General features: G+C 41.9%; 1 protein-coding gene across 3 annotated transcripts; it reads left to right on the top strand.

Annotated features, from left to right (window-relative positions):
• Window positions 1-2,076: 2,076 nt before the first annotated feature.
• On the top strand, window positions 2,077-16,768 carry RFPL4A (ret finger protein like 4A). 3 transcript variants are annotated; one of them, XM_033844596.2, is made up of 3 exons: window positions 2,077-2,472; window positions 12,247-12,539; window positions 15,867-16,768. In XM_033844596.2, exons 2-3 carry the CDS (start codon window positions 12,254-12,256, stop codon window positions 16,445-16,447), a joined length of 867 nt encoding a protein of 288 aa, XP_033700487.1. In that variant the 5' UTR covers window positions 2,077-2,472; window positions 12,247-12,253; the 3' UTR covers window positions 16,448-16,768. The 3 variants fall into 3 exon arrangements, 1 of the variants encoding a protein (XP_033700487.1); XR_012328086.1 differs by lacking the exons at window positions 12,247-12,539; window positions 15,867-16,768 and adding an exon at window positions 9,062-9,478; XR_012328085.1 differs by lacking the exons at window positions 12,247-12,539; window positions 15,867-16,768 and adding an exon at window positions 7,604-9,478.
• Window positions 16,769-20,519: the final 3,751 nt, after the last annotated feature.

The raw sequence follows: 20,519 nt of genomic DNA, 5'->3' as shown, positions 1-20,519 counted from the left end.
TCCAATAAAAATTAAAAAAAAAAATTAAAACTAGTCCATTTGTTTTAGGATTAATCATGATGGCAATGTTCTATTACCTTCAACCCTAATTCCAATTCTTATCATCAACAGACAGAATACTCGAGATCTAAACTAGAATGATAATATGGCAAAATTTGGTTCGTATTAGTTTAAAAATAACACTTTCAATATACAATTATCTCTTGTGTGTGTGTTAATCTCTTTAAGACTGGAGGGGAAAAAAAATCTCACTAATGCCAGAATTAAATCACAACCTGATTGGATGAATGAAGAGAGGCAGGACGGGAGTGAGATGGGAGGGGCCGCCTCTAAGAAAAAGCCCCTTTCGGTGGATCTCACTCCAGAACTGAGCAGTCAGGGGAAGCAGCTGGACCTCGTTGAGCAGAGGTGAGCCTGTCTTATGGGATTTTGTTTTTACTTCTCAATTTTCTACAAAAGGCAAATATAAGAAAGCAAGGTGGGCTTCCCTGGTGGCGCAGTGGTTGTGAGTCTGCCTGCCGATGCAGGGGACGCGGGTTCGTGCCCCGGCCCGGGAGGATCCCGCATACCGCTGAGCGGCTGGGCCCGTGGGCCCGTGGGCCGTGGCCGCTGGGCCTGCGCGTCCGGAGCCTGTGCTCCGCAACGGGAGGGGTCACAGCAGTGAGAGGCCCGCGTACCACCAAAAAAAAAAAAAGAAAGCAAGGTATCAGGAATGGAGTGATTTATTAATTCAGCAAGTGTTATCTGAGGCCAACTCAACCCAAGCACAGCATGTGCACCGGGAGGCACAAGGGCCTCTGATGGGAGAATAGGCAGAACTTAGATGTTCAATACTCGGGTTGGAGAAATAATAACATCTTCATTATCCTGAGTCTAATCAGGGCTTGGCAGACTCTGTGAGAGATGAATGAAGTTTCAGCCACAGACTTATTCCACCTCTCAAGTTCTGCTGTGAGTTTTTGCCACATGCAGGTTGGACAGGTGGGGAGTTGGAGGGTGTGTGGGTCTAGACCAGCGCTGTCCAGGAGAAATACAAGGTGACCCACAGATGTGATTATAATTCATTTCCTAGTATCCACATAAACAAAGGAGAATCAAACTAATCAATTTTAAAAGGCAAAATGTAATCATTGCAACATCAGCTTTCTTATTTTAAAAGACAAACTAATCTTTATTTACTTGCATTGACACTAACATCCTCATTACAATTATTTTTTAGTGAAGAATAGTTGATTTTCAATATTGTGTTACTTTGAGGTACAGCATAGTGATTCAGTATTTTTGCAGATTATTCTCCATTATAGGTTATTACAAGATAATGGGTGTATATCCCTGTATACAATATATCCTTGTTGTTTTATAAGTTTTACGTATAGTGATTTCTATCTGTTAATCGCATAGCACTGCCCTCCACCCTGCCCTCTCCCCTTTGGTTACCACACAATTGTTTTCTATATCTGCAAGCCTGTTTCTATTTTGCATAAACATTCATTTGTATTATTTTTTACATTCCACATATAAGTGCTATACAGTATATGTCTTTCTCTGTCTGACGTATTTCACTATGCATAATAATCTCTAGGTCCATTGACATTAATGCAAATGGAAGTATTTTACTTTTTTTTATGGTTGAGTGGATTCCATTATATTAGATATATTCACATCTTCTTAATCCAATCATCTGTTGATGGGCACTTAGGTTGCACCCATGTCTTGGCTATTTTAAATAATGCTGCTATTAACATTGGTGTGCATGTATCTTTTCAAATTAGAGTTTTCATTTTTTCTGGATATATGCCCAGGAGGGGGGTCGCTGCATCATATGGTAGCTCTATTTTTAGTTTTTTAAGGAACCTCCATACTGTTCTCCACAGTGGCTGCACCAATTTACATTCCCACTAACAGTGTACAAGTATTGTCTTTTCTCCACATCCTCTCCAACATTTGTTATTTGTAGACTTTTTGGTTATGGCCATTCTGACTGGTGTTAAGGTGATATCTTGTTGCAGTTTTGATTTTCATTTCTCTGATTAGCAATGTTGAGCATTGTGGGACGCCGCCAGGAAGGAGCTGGATTCTTGGTCCAGAGGAAGGCGAAATCACATTTTTGCATCTTGCTTGCACTACCCGGGAGTGCCGCGTAAGGCGCCACGCGTGCATCCCGTGGATTGTAGGCGTAGCAATGTAGTGTCACATGTACTGACACACACCAATCCAGGGCTGTTGTGTGGACCTTCTGGCCAGTATAAAGCCTGCCATATTCTGCTGCATAGGGTCTTCCTTCCATCTTTCTTTAACCAAGCTGTGCTCCAATAAAGTGTGATACGAGAAGAATCTTGCGTGTGGTGACTCGTCATTCTGCTGTCAGAAGCGGCTCGCCGCAAGTGGTGCCGAAACCCGGGAACTTCGTTGCGCCCTGCATGGAGGACCGATTCAGAACTCGACACACGGAGTGAACCGGTAATTTTGCCGGTACGTAGCTTTTGTGCCTTGCACTGTCTTGTTGTGTGTGTGTAATGGTGTGAAAGTCAGTAAAAGTACATAATGGGGAATACTCATGTTAACCCCACGGCAAATTTTTATGAGCCGATACAGGCACTTTTACGGGATCGGGGGTTGATGTTATCTCACAAGACTATTGGCCGTTTACTGAATGATATAGATCAAGCAGCGCCATGGTTTGGAGTTTCGGGTACTTTGACTATCCCTTCATGGGAGAAATTAGGAAAGGATTTGCACCGTTTTCATGAGGAGGGTAAGCTGTGCTGTGGGACTTTCCCTTTGTGGAATTTAGTTCGATCTTGCCTGAAGGAGGGAAAGTGTACAGACATAGTGAAACAAGCGACGCAAGTTTTGCGGTCATATCAAGATAGTGCTTCCGAAGCAGGCAGTCATAAGGCTACAGATGATAGGCCTACAAAAGTAGAATTAGTAGATAATAAGGAGGAAGTGTGTGTTAAGAAAAAGTTAAAATCTAAACAACCAGACGCCCAAGAGACTGGGCGAGAACCATTGTATCCGCTATTGTCTGGCTTGCAAGCCATGTATTTATCAGATGATGAGGAGCTGGATCCCGGCGACGCTGCGGATTTGGCAGAAGCTGCTGCAAAATATGAGGAGGAGCGTTATGGCCCTTTTGGGGCTTTGCCCCCTTCTCGACCTCAGGCAGGGAGTGTTGCTCAACCTAGGCGTTCTGCGCCTTCCATTCCTTCCCCGAAATGTACTTTTATTCCCCGCGAGGCTTGGTTCCAAGTTCCTTCTTCTTTGTCTAATGCATTTCCAGTATTTGAAGACCCGGCTACACGCCAGCGATATTATGATATGATAGATCATAAATTAATTAGAGATCTTGCAGAAGCTTCCAAACGAGATGGCATTTCTGCTAATTATACTATTATGCTTTTGCAACGGCTTACAAGAAATGCCTTGACCCCTACTGATTGGCAAGATATTGCTCGTGCGTGTTTAACGATGGGGCAATATTTAGACTGGAAGGCTATTGTTTCTGATTTGGCTCACAGCCAAGCGAGGGAAAATGCTGCCAATGGGCAGCCTGCCTGGAATGTAGATATGTTATTAGGACAAGGACAGTGGATAAATAATCAGACTATGTTCCCTGTACAAGTTTATAATCAAATAAATGAGATTAATATGCGTGCTTGGCGAGCCCTCCCAAATAAAGGGGAGGTGTCAGGGAATTTAACAAAAATAATACAGGGAGGCACAGAGCCATTTTCTGATTTTGTAGCCCGGATGATGGAAGCGGCGGGAAGAATTTTTGGTAATGTGGATGAGGCGATGCCTCTAGTGAAACAACTTGTTTATGAACAATGTACAAAAGAATGCCGCCGAGCCATTACACCTTTTAAAGGAAAGGACATTGAAGTGTGGATGAAAGCTTGCAGGGAGATTGGAGGCCCTTTGTCTAATGCAGGGCTTGCCGCTGCGGTAATGGCAGCTGCTAAAGGCATGCAAGATCCTGTGCGGTCTGGGAATTGTTTCCATTGTGGAAAACCAGGACATTTAAAGAAACAATGTAGAATGTTAGGAGCTAAACCTAAGACGTCCCAGTCGACACGCCCTCCTGGGACATGTCCAAGATGCAAGAAGGGGAAGCATTGGGCTAATGAATGCAAATCTGTGAAGGATATTAATGGCCAGCCTTTACCGCCCCTAATTCAATCCAAGAGCCTTCAACCAACCTTTGGTAATGCCCAGTCAAAAAACGGGTTAATGGGCCCACGGTCTCAGGGCCCGAAAATTTTTGGGGCCCACGAGAATGTGAACTTGCAGCCACCCAAGCCCCGCGGCGAGCCACGGCAGGCTCCGCAGGGCTGGACCTCCGTGCCACCTCCCGAATGGTATTGACAGCCAATATGGGCATTCAGCCTATAGATTCAGATATGCATGGACCATTACCCAAGGGCACGGTAGGATTAGTGTTGGGCCGTTCTTCCTGCACCTTGAAAGGTTTGATAGTTTCCCCAGGGGTAATTGATTCTGATTATACAGGTAATATAAAGGTGTTATGTCAATCGCCTAGGGGAATAATAGTTATTGCCCCTGGTGATCGTATTGTGCAACTTTTAATTTCACCCTCTTGCCATGATAAATATCCCTCTTTGCCCACTGAACGGGGCTCTCATGGATTTGGGTCATCAGGCATTGATTCAGCTTTTCTTTCCTTGTCTCTTGATGATCGGCCAATGATGACTTTATGGATTGAGGGCCGTAAATTTGTAGGCCTTGTAGATACTGGAGCTGATCGTAGTATTATTACCCAACAAGATTGGCCAAAAGCATGGCCCCTTCAACAGTCTTCACAAACTCTGCAGGGTTTGGGATATGCTAAAACACCTAATCTTAGTTTAAAATTGTTGACTTGGAAATTTGAGAAGCATCGTGGTTGTTTTCAGCCTTTTGTAGTAGATGGGTTGCCTTTTAATTTGTGGGGCCGAGATGTTCAATCTCAAATGAAGTTGGCATTGACCAATGATTATTCTGAAGCAGCCCAGAAAATAATGCTGAAGCAAGGTTATGTTCCCGACAGAGGCCTAGGCCAGCGGTTACAAGGTATACAATCCCCTTTAGAATTGATTCAAAAAAGAGATCGGGCAGGCTTGGGTTTTTCTTAGGGGCCACTGAGTCTATGATTCCTATTACTTGGATGACTTTTGACCCTGTTTGGGTTCCTCAGTGGCCTTTATCCCGAGAAAAATTATTGGCAGCCACACAATTGGTTACAGAACAGATACATTTGGGACATTTAGAGGAGTCTACTTCCCCTTGGAATACCCCTATTTTTGTAATTAAGAAAAAATCTGGTAAATGGCGATTACTGCATGATTTGCGCGCCATCAATCAGCAGATGCAATTAATGGGACCTATTCAGCGTGGTTTACCGGTTTTGTCCACTCTTCCTAGGGATTGGCCGATTATAGTGGTAGATATTAAAGATTGTTTCTTTTCTATCCCTTTACATAAAAATGATAGGGAGCGTTTTGCTTTTACTTTGCCAACGGTGAATCATGAATACCCGGATAAGCGGTATCAGTGGATTGTGTTACCTCAAGGAATGGCAAATAGCCCTACTATGTGTCAGTTATATGTGGATACCGCTTTGCAGCCCCTTCGAAAATTGTGTCCATCTTTACGTATCATTCATTATATGGATGATATATTGCTAGCTGCTCCTATTATGGAAGATTTGGAACATGCTTTGACTGTGCTAGTGCAATGCTTGCAAGAGAAAGGATTATATCTTGCTCCTGAGAAAATTCAGAGGGGTGACGTAACACAGTTTTTGGGGGCGCGGATTTCTAATCATACAATTTTGCCACAGAAATTGATAATTAGGACTGAGCATTTACGAACTTTGAATGATTTTCAAAAATTATTAGGTGATATAAACTGGTTACGTCCTTATTTAAAGTTAACCCGTCATGATTTGATGCCTTTATTTCGCATTTTAGAAGGAGATTCCGATCTTCTTTCTCCCCGAAGTTTAACGCCAGAAGCTGTTACGGCCTTATCCAAAGTGGAACAAGCAATGAGTGCTGCACAATTGATTAGATTTAATCCATCCCTTCCCCTTTGGTTATGTGTTTTGCCAACTTTTGGATTTCCTACTGCTGTATTATGGCAGGATGGACCTTTATTATGGATCCATACTAGATCTCTTGGATTACGAACATTAACTTATTATCCTTCCATGGTTGCTGAAGTAGCTATTTTAGGCATTAAACAGTGCTTGAGTTGCTTTGCAGTGATGCCTGATAAATTGATTATACCTTATACTAAAGAGCAAATGGAAGTTTTGATAGCTACTGTGACTGAGTGGTCTATTCTTGCATGTATGTTTCCTAATGTTTTTGATAATCATTTGCCTAAAAGTGAATTATTGAAATTTGTAATAAATCATCCCATATTGTTTCCCAGGATAACTGCTTCAGCTCCTTTAAAGGATGCATTGACCATTTATACTGATGGTTCTAAGTCAGGAAAAGGTGCTTATATGGTAGAGGGTAATGACCCCGTGATTTTAAATTTTTGTCTTAATACCCCTCAATTGGTTGAGTGTGAAGTAGTATTAACGGTATTTAATAGGTTTCCTCAGCCTTTTAATTTGGTTTCGGATTCATTATATGTGGTGAATGCTGTTAAAAATTTAGAATTAGTTTCTTTTATTAAACCCTCAAGCATTATAGCTCCTTTGTTAGTAAAATTACGCGCTTGTATTTTGCAGCGCGTAAATCCCTTTTATATTACTCATATACGTGCACATAGTTTATTGCCTGGACCAATGGCATCCGCTAATGCGCAAGTAGATTTGGCAACTCGTGCTTTTCCCATTTTGGATCCCCTTTTGCAGGCCCAAGAATTTCATGCTTTATATCATGTTTCTTCTGTGGTACTTCGGAAAAAGTTTTTTATTTCCCGTGCCGCTGCTCGAAAGATTGTGAAGCAATGCCCTGTCTGCGTAACCTTTACACCTGTTTCTCCTGTTGGGGTTAATCCTCGTGGATTGCTTCCGAATAGTTTGTGGCAAATGGATGTAACTCATTTTTCCTCTTTTGGAAAGTTACAGTATATTCATGTTTCTATTGACACTTGCTCTGGCGTGCTTCATGCCACTCCGTTAGCTGGAGAACGAGTACAGCATGTAATTACTCACTGTCTGGAGGCCTGGGCTGCATGGGGCAAACCATTACAATTAAAAACAGATAATGGCCCTGCATATACTGCAAAATCATTTGCACAATTTTGTCAGCGTATGGGTATTTCCCATGTTACGGGTATACCCTATAATCCTCAGGGACAAGGTATTATTGAGCGTGCTCATAGAAATCTTAAAACTGTTTTACTTAAACAAAAAGGGGGAATTGCTGAAGGCTGTACTCCAAAACAAAGAATTTCGCTTGCCCTATATACAATAAATTTTTTACAAGAGGGTATTGAAGCTAGTACTGCGGCTGATCGCCATTTGGTGCGGGAGTTGCAGGATTATGGGAAAGTTATGTGGAAAGATGTTTTAACCAATACCTGGAGAGGCCCGGATGATGTTATTACACGATCTAGGGGGTCCTTATGTGTTTCCCCGCAGGGTCAAGAACCAGTTTGGGTGCCGGTACGTTGTACTAGAACAGTTGAAGACTGATGGCCTTTCTACGACAGTTATTTCTACTATGCTGCCTGTGGGGAGCAATGCAGACTATGGAAGACACCTTTTGGGGAATAAGTAGAACCTGGCCGGTACCTATGCCAGTCCATGCTAAGAGTCGAGTACTCCCAATTTTATATGCTAGTGATTGCTCTATGCATACTCCTTGTATAGATCCACAGAATATGGATTGGATATCATATAATGGCAGTTCTGTTAGAATTAATAGAACCCTTTGTTTTAGTTGGGATTTGAATGTAAGCTGTATAGGCTTGTTATGGAAAAGACTTGTTGCCTGGGATAATCCATTGAAACATAATCAAATGCCGTTTAATATGCTGTCTGAAGCCCTATCCAAAATATCTTTAGGTGCTCAATCTGGCTCAGGTGATGGAGCAAATGGCTCAGAGTTAATGAATGTGACTACTTTATTATTTTATCATGATGGAGTGATTCCTGTAAGGAATAAAAAAGTTAATCAGACCAGGGGAAATAACACGTTAAGTTTTTTATCCTGTGTTCCAAATGTTAGGTACCCTCCGGTATTCACATCTTGTGCTGGTAAGGATTTTGCATCGTTGCAAGTTGCCCATGGTTTTCGATTATCATTTAATATAAAGTCTTTTGTGGGCAGGAAAGAATGTAATGCTTCTAATGTTACCTGGTATTCTGAAGGGTGGCCGTTTTATTCTTGGGTTGTGACTAATGATGCTGGCGCTAGCATGGATCTTTCTGCGTTGGCCATGATTTATTCTAGTAATGGCACCTTGTATAATGTAAGCGGGGAGGTTAAATTAACTAATTTAAAAGTAGCTAATAAAAGTCAAATATATAAATTGAAATTACGTAATATACTAAATTCTTTGTATAATTATTCCAAGCCTGCAGCTGTGATATGTGTACAACCCCCTTTTATGTTTTTATTGTCTAATGATACAGAAGGATGTAATAAGGGCGTTTCTTGCTGGATTTCACAATGTTGGAATGGAACAATCGTGCAGACTGCTGTAGTACTACGTATACCTACATTTGTTCCCATTCCAGTTAAGGCAGATCCCGCTACTTTTCCATTAGTTAATTTGGTGAGGCAGCGGCGGGATCTTGGGATTACTGCTGCACTTATAATTGCCTTAACTGCTTCTGTGACGGCGGCCGCCACTGCTGCTGCAGCAATGGTAAATCAGGTACAATCAGCTGCTGTAATTAATGGTATAGTAAAGCAAACGTCGCTAGCATTAGAAAATCAGAATCGTTTTAATACACATTTACATGCTGGCATTTTGTCTTTGAATCAACGGATGGATTTGCTGGAGGATGCCTTTGAAGAATTGTATGATATGCTTCAGCTTGGTTGTGTTGCTAAATTTAATCATCTTTGTGTTACTCCCTATAAAATTATAGGACGCTTGAACCAAAGTAAATTGATTGGAGAATATTTAAAAGGAAATTGGTCCGAAGAAGCAGAGAGACTGCTGTTTGAACAACGATTACAGATTATTCATCTTAATACTACCGAGTTACACCCTGTTTCTTTTGGGAATTTTGCTTCATGGCTATCCTCTACTTTTCTTTTCTTTAAAGAATGGGTAGGCATGGGGGCTTTTGGCATCCTTTGTGCAGTGGGGATCGCACTGTGCCTGTGGTTGGTGTGTCGTCTGAAACGTAAGTCACACACACAGAAGATCATGTTGATGCAAGCCTTGGTGGCCATTGAAAACGGCCAGCCTGCCGGTGCCTGGATCTCCCTGCTAAACAAGTCCTAGTGGTTGCCCCTGCACAGGATGGCCATGAGCCATTGCACTCCTAGTGGGAGCCTCTGCCTGAAATCAGCCCTTGCACCCCGCGCTGTAAGCAGCATTGCACTATGGGAGGGTGATTTCTGCCGCCCATGACAATAGCCCTTGAACAGCCATGTCCCCTTGGGGGCAAGACTTGTACGGGCGACCGTCGTGTGGTCTAAGGACATAAAGAAAAAGGGGGAGATGTGGGACGCCGCCAGGAAGGAGCTGGATTCTTGGTCCAGAGGAAGGCGAAATCACATTTTTGCATCTTGCTTGCACTACCCGGGAGTGCCGCGTAAGGCGCCACGCGTGCATCCCGTGGATTGTAGGCGTAGCAATGTAGTGTCACATGTACTGACACACACCAATCCAGGGCTGTTGTGTGGACCTTCTGGCCAGTATAAAGCCTGCCATATTCTGCTGCATAGGGTCTTCCTTCCATCTTTCTTTAACCAAGCTGTGCTCCAATAAAGTGTGATACGAGAAGAATCTTGCGTGTGGTGACTCGTCATTCTGCTGGTCAGAAGCGGCTCGCCGCAGAGCATCTTTTCATGTTCTGGATGGCCATCTGTATGTCTTCTTTGGAAAGTATCTATTCAGATCATCTGCCCATTTTTGATTGGGTTTTTTTGGTTTTTGATATTGAGTTATATAACTTGTATATTTTAGATATTAACCCCTTGTCAGTTGCATCAGTTACAAACAGTTTCTCCCATTCCTTATGTTGTCTTTTCATTTTGTTGATGGTTTCCTTTGCTGTACAAAAGCTTTTAAGTTTAATTAGGTCCCATTTCTTTATTTTTGCTTTTATTTCTTTTGCCTTGGGAAACTGATCCAAGAAAATGTTGCTACAATTTATGTCAAAGAATGTTCTGCCTGTGTTCAATTCTAGGAGTTTTATGGTTTCAGGTCTTATATTCAAGTCTTTAAAGCATTTTGAATTTATTTTTGTGTATGGTGTGAGGGAATGTTCTAATCTCATTGTTTTACATGCAGCTGTCTGGTTTTCCCAGCACCACTTGTTGAAGAGACTGTCTTTTCTCTATTGTATATTCCTTCCTCCTTTGTAGTAGATTAACTGGCCAGGGGTGTGTAGGTCTTTTTCTGGGCTCTCTATTTTGCTCCGTTGATCTCTGTATCTGTTTTTGTGCCAGTACCATGGTGTTTTTATTACTGTAGCTTTGTAGTATAGTCTGAAGTCTGGGAGGGTTATGTCCCCAGCGTTATCTTTTTTCTCAAGATTGCTTTTGCAATTTCAGGTCTTTTATGGTTCCATAAAATTTTAGAATTATATGTTCTAGTTCTGTGAAAAGTATCAAGGGTATTTTGTAAAGATTTCATTAAATCTGTAGGTTGCATTTAGTAATATGGCCATTTTAATAATATTAATTCTTGCAGTCCAAGAGCTTTGGATATCTTGCCATTCCTTTGAATCACCTTCAATTTCCTTCATCAGTGTTTTATAGTTTTCAGAGTATAGGTCTGTCACCTCTTTGGTTAAGATCATTCCCAGGTGTTTTGTTTTGCTGTTAATAATTCTTTTTTTCTTTCTTTTTTTAAAATTGAAGTATAGTTGATTTACAGTGTTGTGTTAGTTTCAGGTGTGCAGCAAAGTGATGCAGTTATACACACGTATATATCTATTTTTTTCAGATTCTTTTCCCTTATAGGTTATTACAGAATATTGAGTATAGTTCCCTGTGCTATGCAGTAGGTCCTTGTTGGTTATCTATTTTATATATAGTAGTGCGTATATGTTAATCCCAAATTCCTATTTTATCCCTCCCCCCCTTTCCCCTTTGATAACCATAAGTTTGTTTTCTATGTCTGTGGGTCTATTTCTATTTTGTATATAAGTTCATTAATACTATTTTCCTCCAGGTATTTTTTTTTGATGGATTTTAAATGGGATTGTTTTTTTACTTCCTCTTCCTGATAGTTCATTATTAGTGTATAAACACACAACAGATTCCTGTATATTAATCTTGTATCCTACAATTTTGCTGAATTCATATTAGTTTTGACGTAGAGACTTTGTTTCTTTATACAGAGTATCATGTCATCCGCAAATCGTGACAGTTTAACTACATTCCTGCCAATCTGAATGCCTTTTATTTCTTTTTCCTGTCTAATTGCTATGGCTATGACTACCAATACTATGATAAATAGAGTGGTAAGAGCGGGCATCCTTGTCTTGTTCCTGAATTTAGAGGAAAGGCTTTCAGCTTTTCACCACTGAGTATTATGTTGGTTGTAGATTGGTTGTAAATGAGCTTTATTATGTGAGTTATGTTCCCTTTATAGCCTGTTGATGAGGGTTTTTATCAGGAACGGATGTTGAATCTTGTGAAATGCTTTTTCTGCATCTATTGAGATGATCATGTGATTTTTATCTTCCTTATAATCAACTTTTGAAAGTTCTCAAGGAGATCGTTTATGTTGTCTTTTTCTAATCATGTCTTCCAAACTGAGTGTGCATCTGACACTTATAACACCTTTCAATATGGATGAGCCCCACCTCAGTAGCCATACATGGCTGGTGGACACCATATCTGACAGCTCAGGTGTAGTATAAACCCTCTTACCACCTAAATTATACCCCAAGGATGAATCATGTCCTTCATTCCAAACAGCCTTTCAAAAATCAGAACTTTGGGGCTATGAGTCATTTATATTTTTACTTATGTCTTCATTACATAGTAATAATGATTTCAAATCGCTATGCATGTAAAGATAAAAGTGACCCAGGGAATAGTATCGATTCAACTCATGGAAATTCCAATCTCATGTGCATTTTTCCCATAGAGGACCCATGGCTGAACACTTTAAGGAAGCAAGTAAATGTATGGTTTGCCTGAATTATCTTGAAAACCCCATGTACCTGAAATGTGGATATGTCTGCTGCTTCCGGTGCCTCGATTCACTGCAGAAGGAGGTTGATGGGGGTGGTTTATTGTGCCCCAACTGCTCTGTGGTCTCACAGAAGAATGACCTCAGGCGCGCTCTCAAGCTCGGAGCTCTGGTTTCAAAGGTTAAGGAGTTAGAGCCCCAGCTGGGAGCTGTTCTCCAGATGAACCCAAGGATGCGGAAGTTCCAAGGTAAGACATCTATACAAACTGTCAACCCATAAAGGGCCCTGGAAAAAGCACCTGTTCAAAAGCTCTCCACTAAATAAGGGCACTAGCTGAATTCTGGCACCTGAAATTTCTATTCTTTCCAAGAAACCGTTGTTCTCACCTGTAAGTATAGATAAGAACTATCTGTTGACTTTATAAAAATTTGTATTGGAGTATAGTTGATTTACAATGTTGTGTTAGTTTCAGGTGTACAGCAAAGTGAATCAGTTATACATTTACACATATCCACTCTTTTTTAGATTCTTTTCTCATGTAGGTCGTTACAGAGTATTGAGTAGAGTTCCCTGTGCTATACAGTAGGTCCTTATTAGTTGTCTGTTTTATATATAGTAGTGTGTATGTGTCAATCCCAATCTCCCAATTTATCCCTCCCCTGCTTCCCCCATCTGTAGATTTTTTTTTACATCTTTATTGGAGTATAATTGCTTTACAATGGTGTGTTAGTTTCTGCTTTATAACAAAGTGAATCAGTTATACATATACATATGTTCCCATATCTCTTCTCTCTTGCGTCTCCCTCCCTCCCACCCTCCCTATCCCACCCCTCTAGGTGGTCACAAAGCACCGAGCTGATCTCCCTGTGCTATGCGGCTGCTTCCCACTAGCTATCTATTTTACATTTGGTAGTGTAGATATGTCCATGCCACTCTCTCACTTTTTCACAGCTTACCCTTCCCCCTCCCCATATCCTCAAGTCCATTCTCTAGTAGGTCTGTGTCTTTATTCCTGTCTTACCCCTAGGTTCTTCATGACATTTTTTTTTCTTAGATTCCATATATATGTGTTAGCATACGGTATTTGTCTTTTTCTTTCTGACTTACTTCACTCTGTATGACAGACTCTAGGTCCATCCACCTCACTACAAATAACTCAATTTCGTTTCTTTTTATGGCTGAGTAATATTCCATTGTATATATGTGCCACATCTTCTTTATCCATTCATCTGTCGATGGACACTTAGGTTGCTTCCATGTCCTGGCTATTGTAAATAGAGCTGCAGTGACCATTTTGGTACATGACTCTTTTTGAATTATGGTTTTCTCAGGGTATAGGCCCAGTAGTGGGATTGCTGGGTCATATGGTAGTTCTGTTTGTAGCTTTTTAAGGAATCTCCATACTGTTCTCCATAGTGGCTGTACCAATTCACATTCCCACCAGCAGTGCAAGAGTGTTCTACCTGTAGATTTTTAAGAAAAGATAACATTCAGGCCATGCCCTAGTCCTGTGCTATCCAATATTAGATACATTGGAATATTTCCAGTGGCCACTGGCAGCTCCTGATCACTTGAAACGTGGCGATTGCCACAAGCAGAAATCAGATTTGGATATATTGGAGGATATGGAATGTATTATTAAAATCAATTATACCTGATGGTTATTTTTAAACATGTGAGAAAATTTAAAATCCACACGGGGCTCTCACTGCGTTTCTTTGGGCGGCACTGCAACACAACATGGTTTTTCAGATTTGAGGATGTATGAGTTCCCTGACCATCCAGTGTAAATGTAGCTTCCTCTTCTTGAACGCTGGGCTGACCTGAGAATCTGGATTTCTGACTTGAGCTCCGGTGGTGCTGCTAGAGCAGGTTCATGGCCCACACTTTGAGTAACAGGCCCCTGCATCTAGTGAATCTGAACTCTTCAGGTAGCGAGGCCCAGAGATATGCACTGCTTAAAAGCCCCAGGTGGGGCTTCCCTGGTGGCGCAGTGGTTGAGAGTCCGCCTGCCGATGCAGGGGACACGGGTTCGTGCCCCGGTCCGGGAAGATCCCACATGCCGTGGAGCGGCTGGGCCCGTGAGCCATGGCCTCTGAGCTTGCGCGTCTGGAGCCTGTTGCTCCGCAACGGGAGAGGCCACAACTGTGAGAGGCCCGCGTACCGCACAAAAAAAAAAAAAAAAAAAAAGCCCCAGGTGATTCTATGCACAGTGAGTATGGACAAGGAATACTTAGAGCACAAGCCCCCCAGGGAAAAGGATGGTAAAAGTGCATGCGGTCGTGACTGTAGGTTTCAATCCTGTTGCCGAGTCTGGACCTGAGCACTGCAGCCTGTGCTTCACTCCCTGCCCTGGACCTAAGATGCCCAATTCAGGCTCAGAATTCTGAGCAAAGGGGAATTATCACAGCTTAGCTGCGTGTCTAATTCGGGATGCTAGGACAGACCTCCCAGGCTCATTGGAGAGCGCCACAGTCTCATCCTGTCGCCCATTCCCTGCCTCCTACCATGGGTCCTTGGGTGTGAACGGGGTGTGATGATTGTGCGATGATACACAATCCAGCCAGCAGTGTCATCGGGAAAGTAACCGCTTGTTTTACTTCTTGAGTGAGTTTCCGTCTTGCTCCCTGCAACCCTGTATTTATGATGGTGAAACCTGTCACAGAAACTTGACAAGCCTTCACAATTTCTCTCCAATGGTCAGGAAGTCTGAGCACCTCCCAAAGAACCATGTTATAAGGGAGCCAAGTGAAGTCATTGGCCTTTGGTCCAGAGGGTTTATTTCTGGGGCTCCTGGGGCTCTATGCACATGGTCACATTAGGACAGGCAGGTCTATGCACCCATCCTCATCACAGGGTTAGTTGGAGATGTTGCCAAAACACATAGTACTTCTCCAGTTTACCTGGCCCGTGAGCACTGCCCCATCCAGTTCTGGGTCTAAGTTGCTACAAGATCCCAGCACATCCTTAGCCATGTCTATGGGAATCCCTTCCTCTATCTTGACTTCCAGAGTTAACCCATCTCATCCAAAGACTCCTAGCAGGTTTTCTTTGTATTTTTCTATAGCTCCAGAGAATGAAAAAGAACTGGAATGCAGTTGCCTATTTGACAACTCTAAACAAAGAAAGTAGATGCAAAAAGAAGAAAAAAAAATTACCTTACTATTTCAAAATTATTCTGCAATATATCAAATCACCATCATTCAAATGTATATTTGATGTCTATATTTTGACAGTCTATGTCAACTGGAAATTTTTGAGAAAAATCAACACCCATGGACTCTTTTTTTCATGTATATCATGTACTGAAGAGAAGAAATAATATTTTAATCAAATAATCCAATTAGTGTAAAGAAAACACCAGTATGAATCAGAAAGACTAGTTCCATTTTAATCACTCATTCTATACATGGAATTGGATCTAATCCAGGTCAGGGAATCTTCCCCAGGAACCTTCTGCTTAGGAAAGAAGCGTAGAGTTAAAGAAGTGAAAGTGAGTGAAACATTTGGAACTTTTCAGAAGCCGTGGATTGTAGTGTCTAGTGTATGTAATTGCTTATTTTTCTTTCCACAGTGGATGTGACCTTGGATGTTGACACAGCCAACAAGTACCTCGTCATTTCTGAGGACCTGAAAACTGTCCGTTGTGGGTTTTTCAAGCAGAAGAAGAGGTCCCGACCTGAGAGATTCAGCCGTACAACTTGTGTCCTGGGATTCCCTCTGTTCACCTCTGGCCGCCATTACTGGGAGGTGGACTTGGGGTCCAGCCAAGACTGGGACGTGGGCGTTTGCAAAGAATCTGTGCGTCGACGAGGGAAGACTCAACTGGCTCCAGATCTTGGCTTCTGGACTGTGAGTTTGAGAAATGGAGATGTCTTCTCTGCCCACACTGTGCCTTCCGCTGTTCTCAAGGTGAGCCCCAGGTTACACCGAGTGGGGATTTTCCTGGATATGAATATCGGAATTGTTTCCTTTTATCACGTGGGTGATGGATCCCATATTTTTACGTTCACTAAAGTTTCTGCTGGGGAGCCACTGCGTCCATTTTTTTCTCCTGCATATCCGACTGAGGATGATCAAAGCTTCCTGAGAATCTGTCCTTTGATGAGTCTAGGCACTGACGGTCCTCTGTGGAATCCAGGGCAAAGCAAGTGAAACTCTGACTATGGAAACATGGATAGGAAATTCTTGTGTACACATAGCTGGGGATGGGAATGTTCCTCTTTGCTACACATATGGTACAGATGTGTAGCAGAAAGTTATGGAACAATTCACGAATCCTTAACACAAATTGTATTAGGGAAAATTACATTTCCAGAATGAGTGTTATGGACTTGTTTATTTCTGTTCCAATTATTATGTTCTTTCAGATCAATTTCCAAATGTTTTCTTTTAATTTCCTGGAAGCTTAACTTAGTGCATGATGGAGATTATAAACTAAATAAATTATAATAATTATAAACGAAATAAAGTTCATTTGTGACTCTACAGATGCATTTTTCTACATATTATGGAAATAAGACATGTTTCAACAGTAAAAAAAAAAAAAGTGTGCACGTATTCAGTTTCACTCAACAACTGAGAAACACACGTTCATTTCAAGTGCACCTTGAACTCTACGGGCCGTATTCCATTTCTGTTGGACGTTGCCTGTCATGCTCCAAACCCTTCTACCCCCAGCTGGACCCATCTGGCTATGGCAGGAGGCCTTGCAGAACCTGAGAAGTTGATTTAGTCAACGGGAGACATTCACCGTCTTATGCAACATGTGAAGCCGTGACGATAAAGAAAAGGAAATCCTGTCATTCCTCCAGCTTTTGTGTAAAAATCAAAGTCAGTTTACTTCTCTCAGGACAGAGTATTCAGTCCATTGCCCCTAAATGCACACACACTGCCTGGCGCAGAGATGGCCTCAGACAACACTTGCTGAATTCATAAACGTCTCCATTCTGCAGACCTTGTCTCTCAAATACGCCTTTTGGAGAAATCTGAGACGTGAAGAAGAAATTCCATCAGGGTGGACTCGCCTCAAGTCCACTAGGCTCTCCTGTGGCCTCCACCTGCTTCCACTAATCACGCAGCTCTGGAGTGAGATTCCCCTGCAGGGGCTTTTATTGGAGACGGTTCCCATTTCCTCCTTATTCACATTCCACCTCCCCTCCTTTAATCCAGTCAAATTTTGATTTATTTCTGGAATACGTGACATTTTATTGAAGATAGGGAGGTGACCACAAACAAAGGAAAACACTTTATCCTGAGAGTCATTTTATTTCTGTTAATAGTGCTGAAATCACTTTCTAGGTCTTAGATGGAGCTGCTCCTACTTAGCGGTACCAGGTCAGCAAACTGAATCTAATGTAATTCTTGTCTCCCTGTAAGTGCTCCGCTGGATCATACACAGAACGTATCCAGTCAGCCAATCTCTAATAGCCAAGCCACCTCTGGATGCTGTAATAATTTCCTTGCTTCTTTTCGCCCAAACAACCTTTTGTATGTGGCCCCAGCCAATCAAATATTTTCCATTTTTTACTTCCTTGTTTTTTATTCTTTATTCTATTAAAGCCTCCTGCTCCTTCTGCCCTATTTTGCAATTCTTCGAATAGGGACTGTTTCAAAAATGTTAAAGCTTATAACCTAAAATACTTCCTTTAATCATTTTTAACCATATAGATGAAATATCGTTTTACTCTCATTCTGAGGTAGATCTGGACTATTATGACTGTTGATGACATTTGGACAAGGAAGGAAATGTTGACACCTGCTACAAAATGGGTGAACCTTGAACATATTATGCTAAGTGAAATGGAGCCCATCTAAAAAGAAAAATACACTATGATTCCACTTATAAGACACTTAAGGAGTCCAATTTATAAAGACAAAGAGTGATGGTTGCCATTTTAATGCTCATTTGGCCCCAGATTTGAGCAGTGTAAGATCCATAAAGCTAAAACAGCCCTCCAAAAATGTTGTAGGCTCATCTTGTACTGGTCCTGATGCAGTCCTGTCATCAGTTACCACAGACAACATAAAGATGGGTGTGACTGGGTTCCAATAAAGCCCTCCAATAATTGTTCCAATAAAAGGCATCACCTTCCCATGGAAACACGTGGGCATGAGGAATACACAGTAATTCGAAGTGGGAAAGCTGACTTCAAAATGGGGTATTTTCCAGATTCAAAAAAGACCTAAGGCCCTAAATAGGAAGAACCACGGAATGTAAACTCATTGGAACCAGACTCCTGGCCAAGATGGCCCTCAGTATTGTGAGGAGATGAAAAGCTCTGAAGAACACACCCAACTGAAAATATAGTAAAAGGCACTGATGCACCCGAGTGCCCCTTTAATGCCCGAGGACAGCTTTGGCTCTGAACCATTGATTTTCCTCAGGGAACGCAGAAAACTTTTTTCACCTGCTGTCTGGCTGCTCATTAGGATCTTCTTTAACTGATTAATCAGCTGAGGATGATGATGATGATTAGCGCTGGGGCTAAAACTGGCTCCTCAGGGGAGACGCCCCCCACGCTCCATGCAGGCAGTGTGGCCGAGACAGCAGATGATGGGATGGTGGCGTCTCTGTGGGGAGAGCAGGTCTGCGGACCGTGTCCCTGTAAGTGCAGACTCAAGAGCCTCTGACCCATCCTGATCGACGCTTCCCGGCACAGAGCTTTGCAGCAGAGACCAGGCAGGTGAGTGCTTCCTTATGTTCAGTCTCAGGGAGAAAACAAACGGGAGAGAGGAAGTCTCCAACACGAGAGGACCTTGAAGCTGTGTTTGTGCACTAACATTGGGCAGGACGTATGCTGACCTTGCCTCACTCTGAGCAAACAAACCCATAATCTGGTTGGATGGAGCTGTGATCTAGGGAGCATAGGCTGGGGTTTCTAGTGGGGTCATATGAGGATTCACTGGACGTGAACTTCAAGTCAGGACTTTTGCTAAGAAAAGTTTTAAAATGAGATTCATTGGGGCTACAGTAAAACCTAGCATCCTGGAGTGCCAGAGAATTTGCTGGTAATTATAATTCAGAGGAGAGCTCAGAATAAATAAACTTCTGTATTTCCTCCCTCATTTGTTGGAGATGCTGTGGAATAGGGGTAGGTGAGGCTCCCAGGAAGATCCCTGTGTCCAGACACTGTGGGCTGAGTATCTATTAGTCAATAAGGAGAATAGGACTTGTCTTCACCTAGCTCTCAACGTATTAGGAAGACAGGAAAAAGGAGTATAAAATCGACAACAAAAGTATGAGTTTTGTTTTGAGACTGAAAGAGTGCCTTGGTCACAGTGATTGAGGATGGCCATCAGGTGCCTATGAGCAGGTGAAATCAGCTGGGCTGGCGTCGGAGGAGGAGTGAGGCAATTGAAGTGATGAGAGAGGGGAATTCCAGGAAGGGAGGAGAATGTGAATTGCTGTGATGAAAGTAAAACGTGATTCTTGCTTTTTTAAGGGAAATAAATTCAGCTGGACTTAGTGAGAGAAAGGAGGAGAGGACCATATAGGTGCGAAATGCAATCAGTTTCCTGACCCTGAATGTTATCATCCCTCACATTCCCGCCAGTGGTAAGTAATGAAATGAATGTTTTCTCTTCGGAAAACCAACTCTTGGTTTTGTTGATCTTTTCTATTGTTCCTCTGGTTTCTGTTTCACTTATTTCTGCTCTGGTCTTTGTTATTTACTTCCTTCTGCTAACTTTGGGCTTAGTTTGTTCTTTTTAGTTTTGTGATGTATAAAGTTTGAGCGCTTTTCTTTTGAAGAAAATGTTACTTTTATTTTTAAATTTTAGGAAAATTCTTCTCATTATCAGTAATTAGAAATTACTTATTTCAGTCATTAGAGACAATGCATGTAATATAACGTTATACTGCTACCCACAGAACCTTAATCTTATTTAGAAAAGTTAGCATTACTGTGACTTTTTTCTTCCTGGAATCCTTTTCAGAAAACTGATTAATTCCCTCGAAGGATGTTTTGTATTATACTGACTAATTCGTGTTATGCTGAAAAACTACATTTCAAGAAAATGTTCGTAGTTGAAAATAATCCCAGCTATTACTGTACTGCTCAGTTGTATCCGGTATATTCTTGTTATGCTGTAGGTCTCCAGAACTTTTCCGTCTTTACAAAGCTGATCTCTATACCCTTTAAAAAACAAGTTGTTCTTTTTCTCTCTCCCCAGCCACTGGTATCCACCATTTTACGTTGATGTTCTATATATACCTGACGACCTT

Source organism: Tursiops truncatus, chromosome 19 (assembly GCF_011762595.2).
Source record: "Tursiops truncatus isolate mTurTru1 chromosome 19, mTurTru1.mat.Y, whole genome shotgun sequence".
Taxonomy (NCBI): domain Eukaryota; kingdom Metazoa; phylum Chordata; class Mammalia; order Artiodactyla; family Delphinidae; genus Tursiops; species Tursiops truncatus.
Note: the sequence above shows the minus strand (reverse complement) of the source record. Positions and strands in the feature narration are given on the sequence as shown.

Excerpts from the sequence above, each read along its gene's own strand:
- RFPL4A (XM_033844596.2), top strand. The coding sequence starts at position 12,254 with ATGGCTGAACACTTTAAGGAAGCAAGTAAATGTATGGTTTGCCTGAAT. Across the intron at positions 12,540-15,866 it reads AAGGATGCGGAAGTTCCAAG|TGGATGTGACCTTGGATGTT; the intron begins GTAAGACATCTA and ends TTCTTTCCACAG.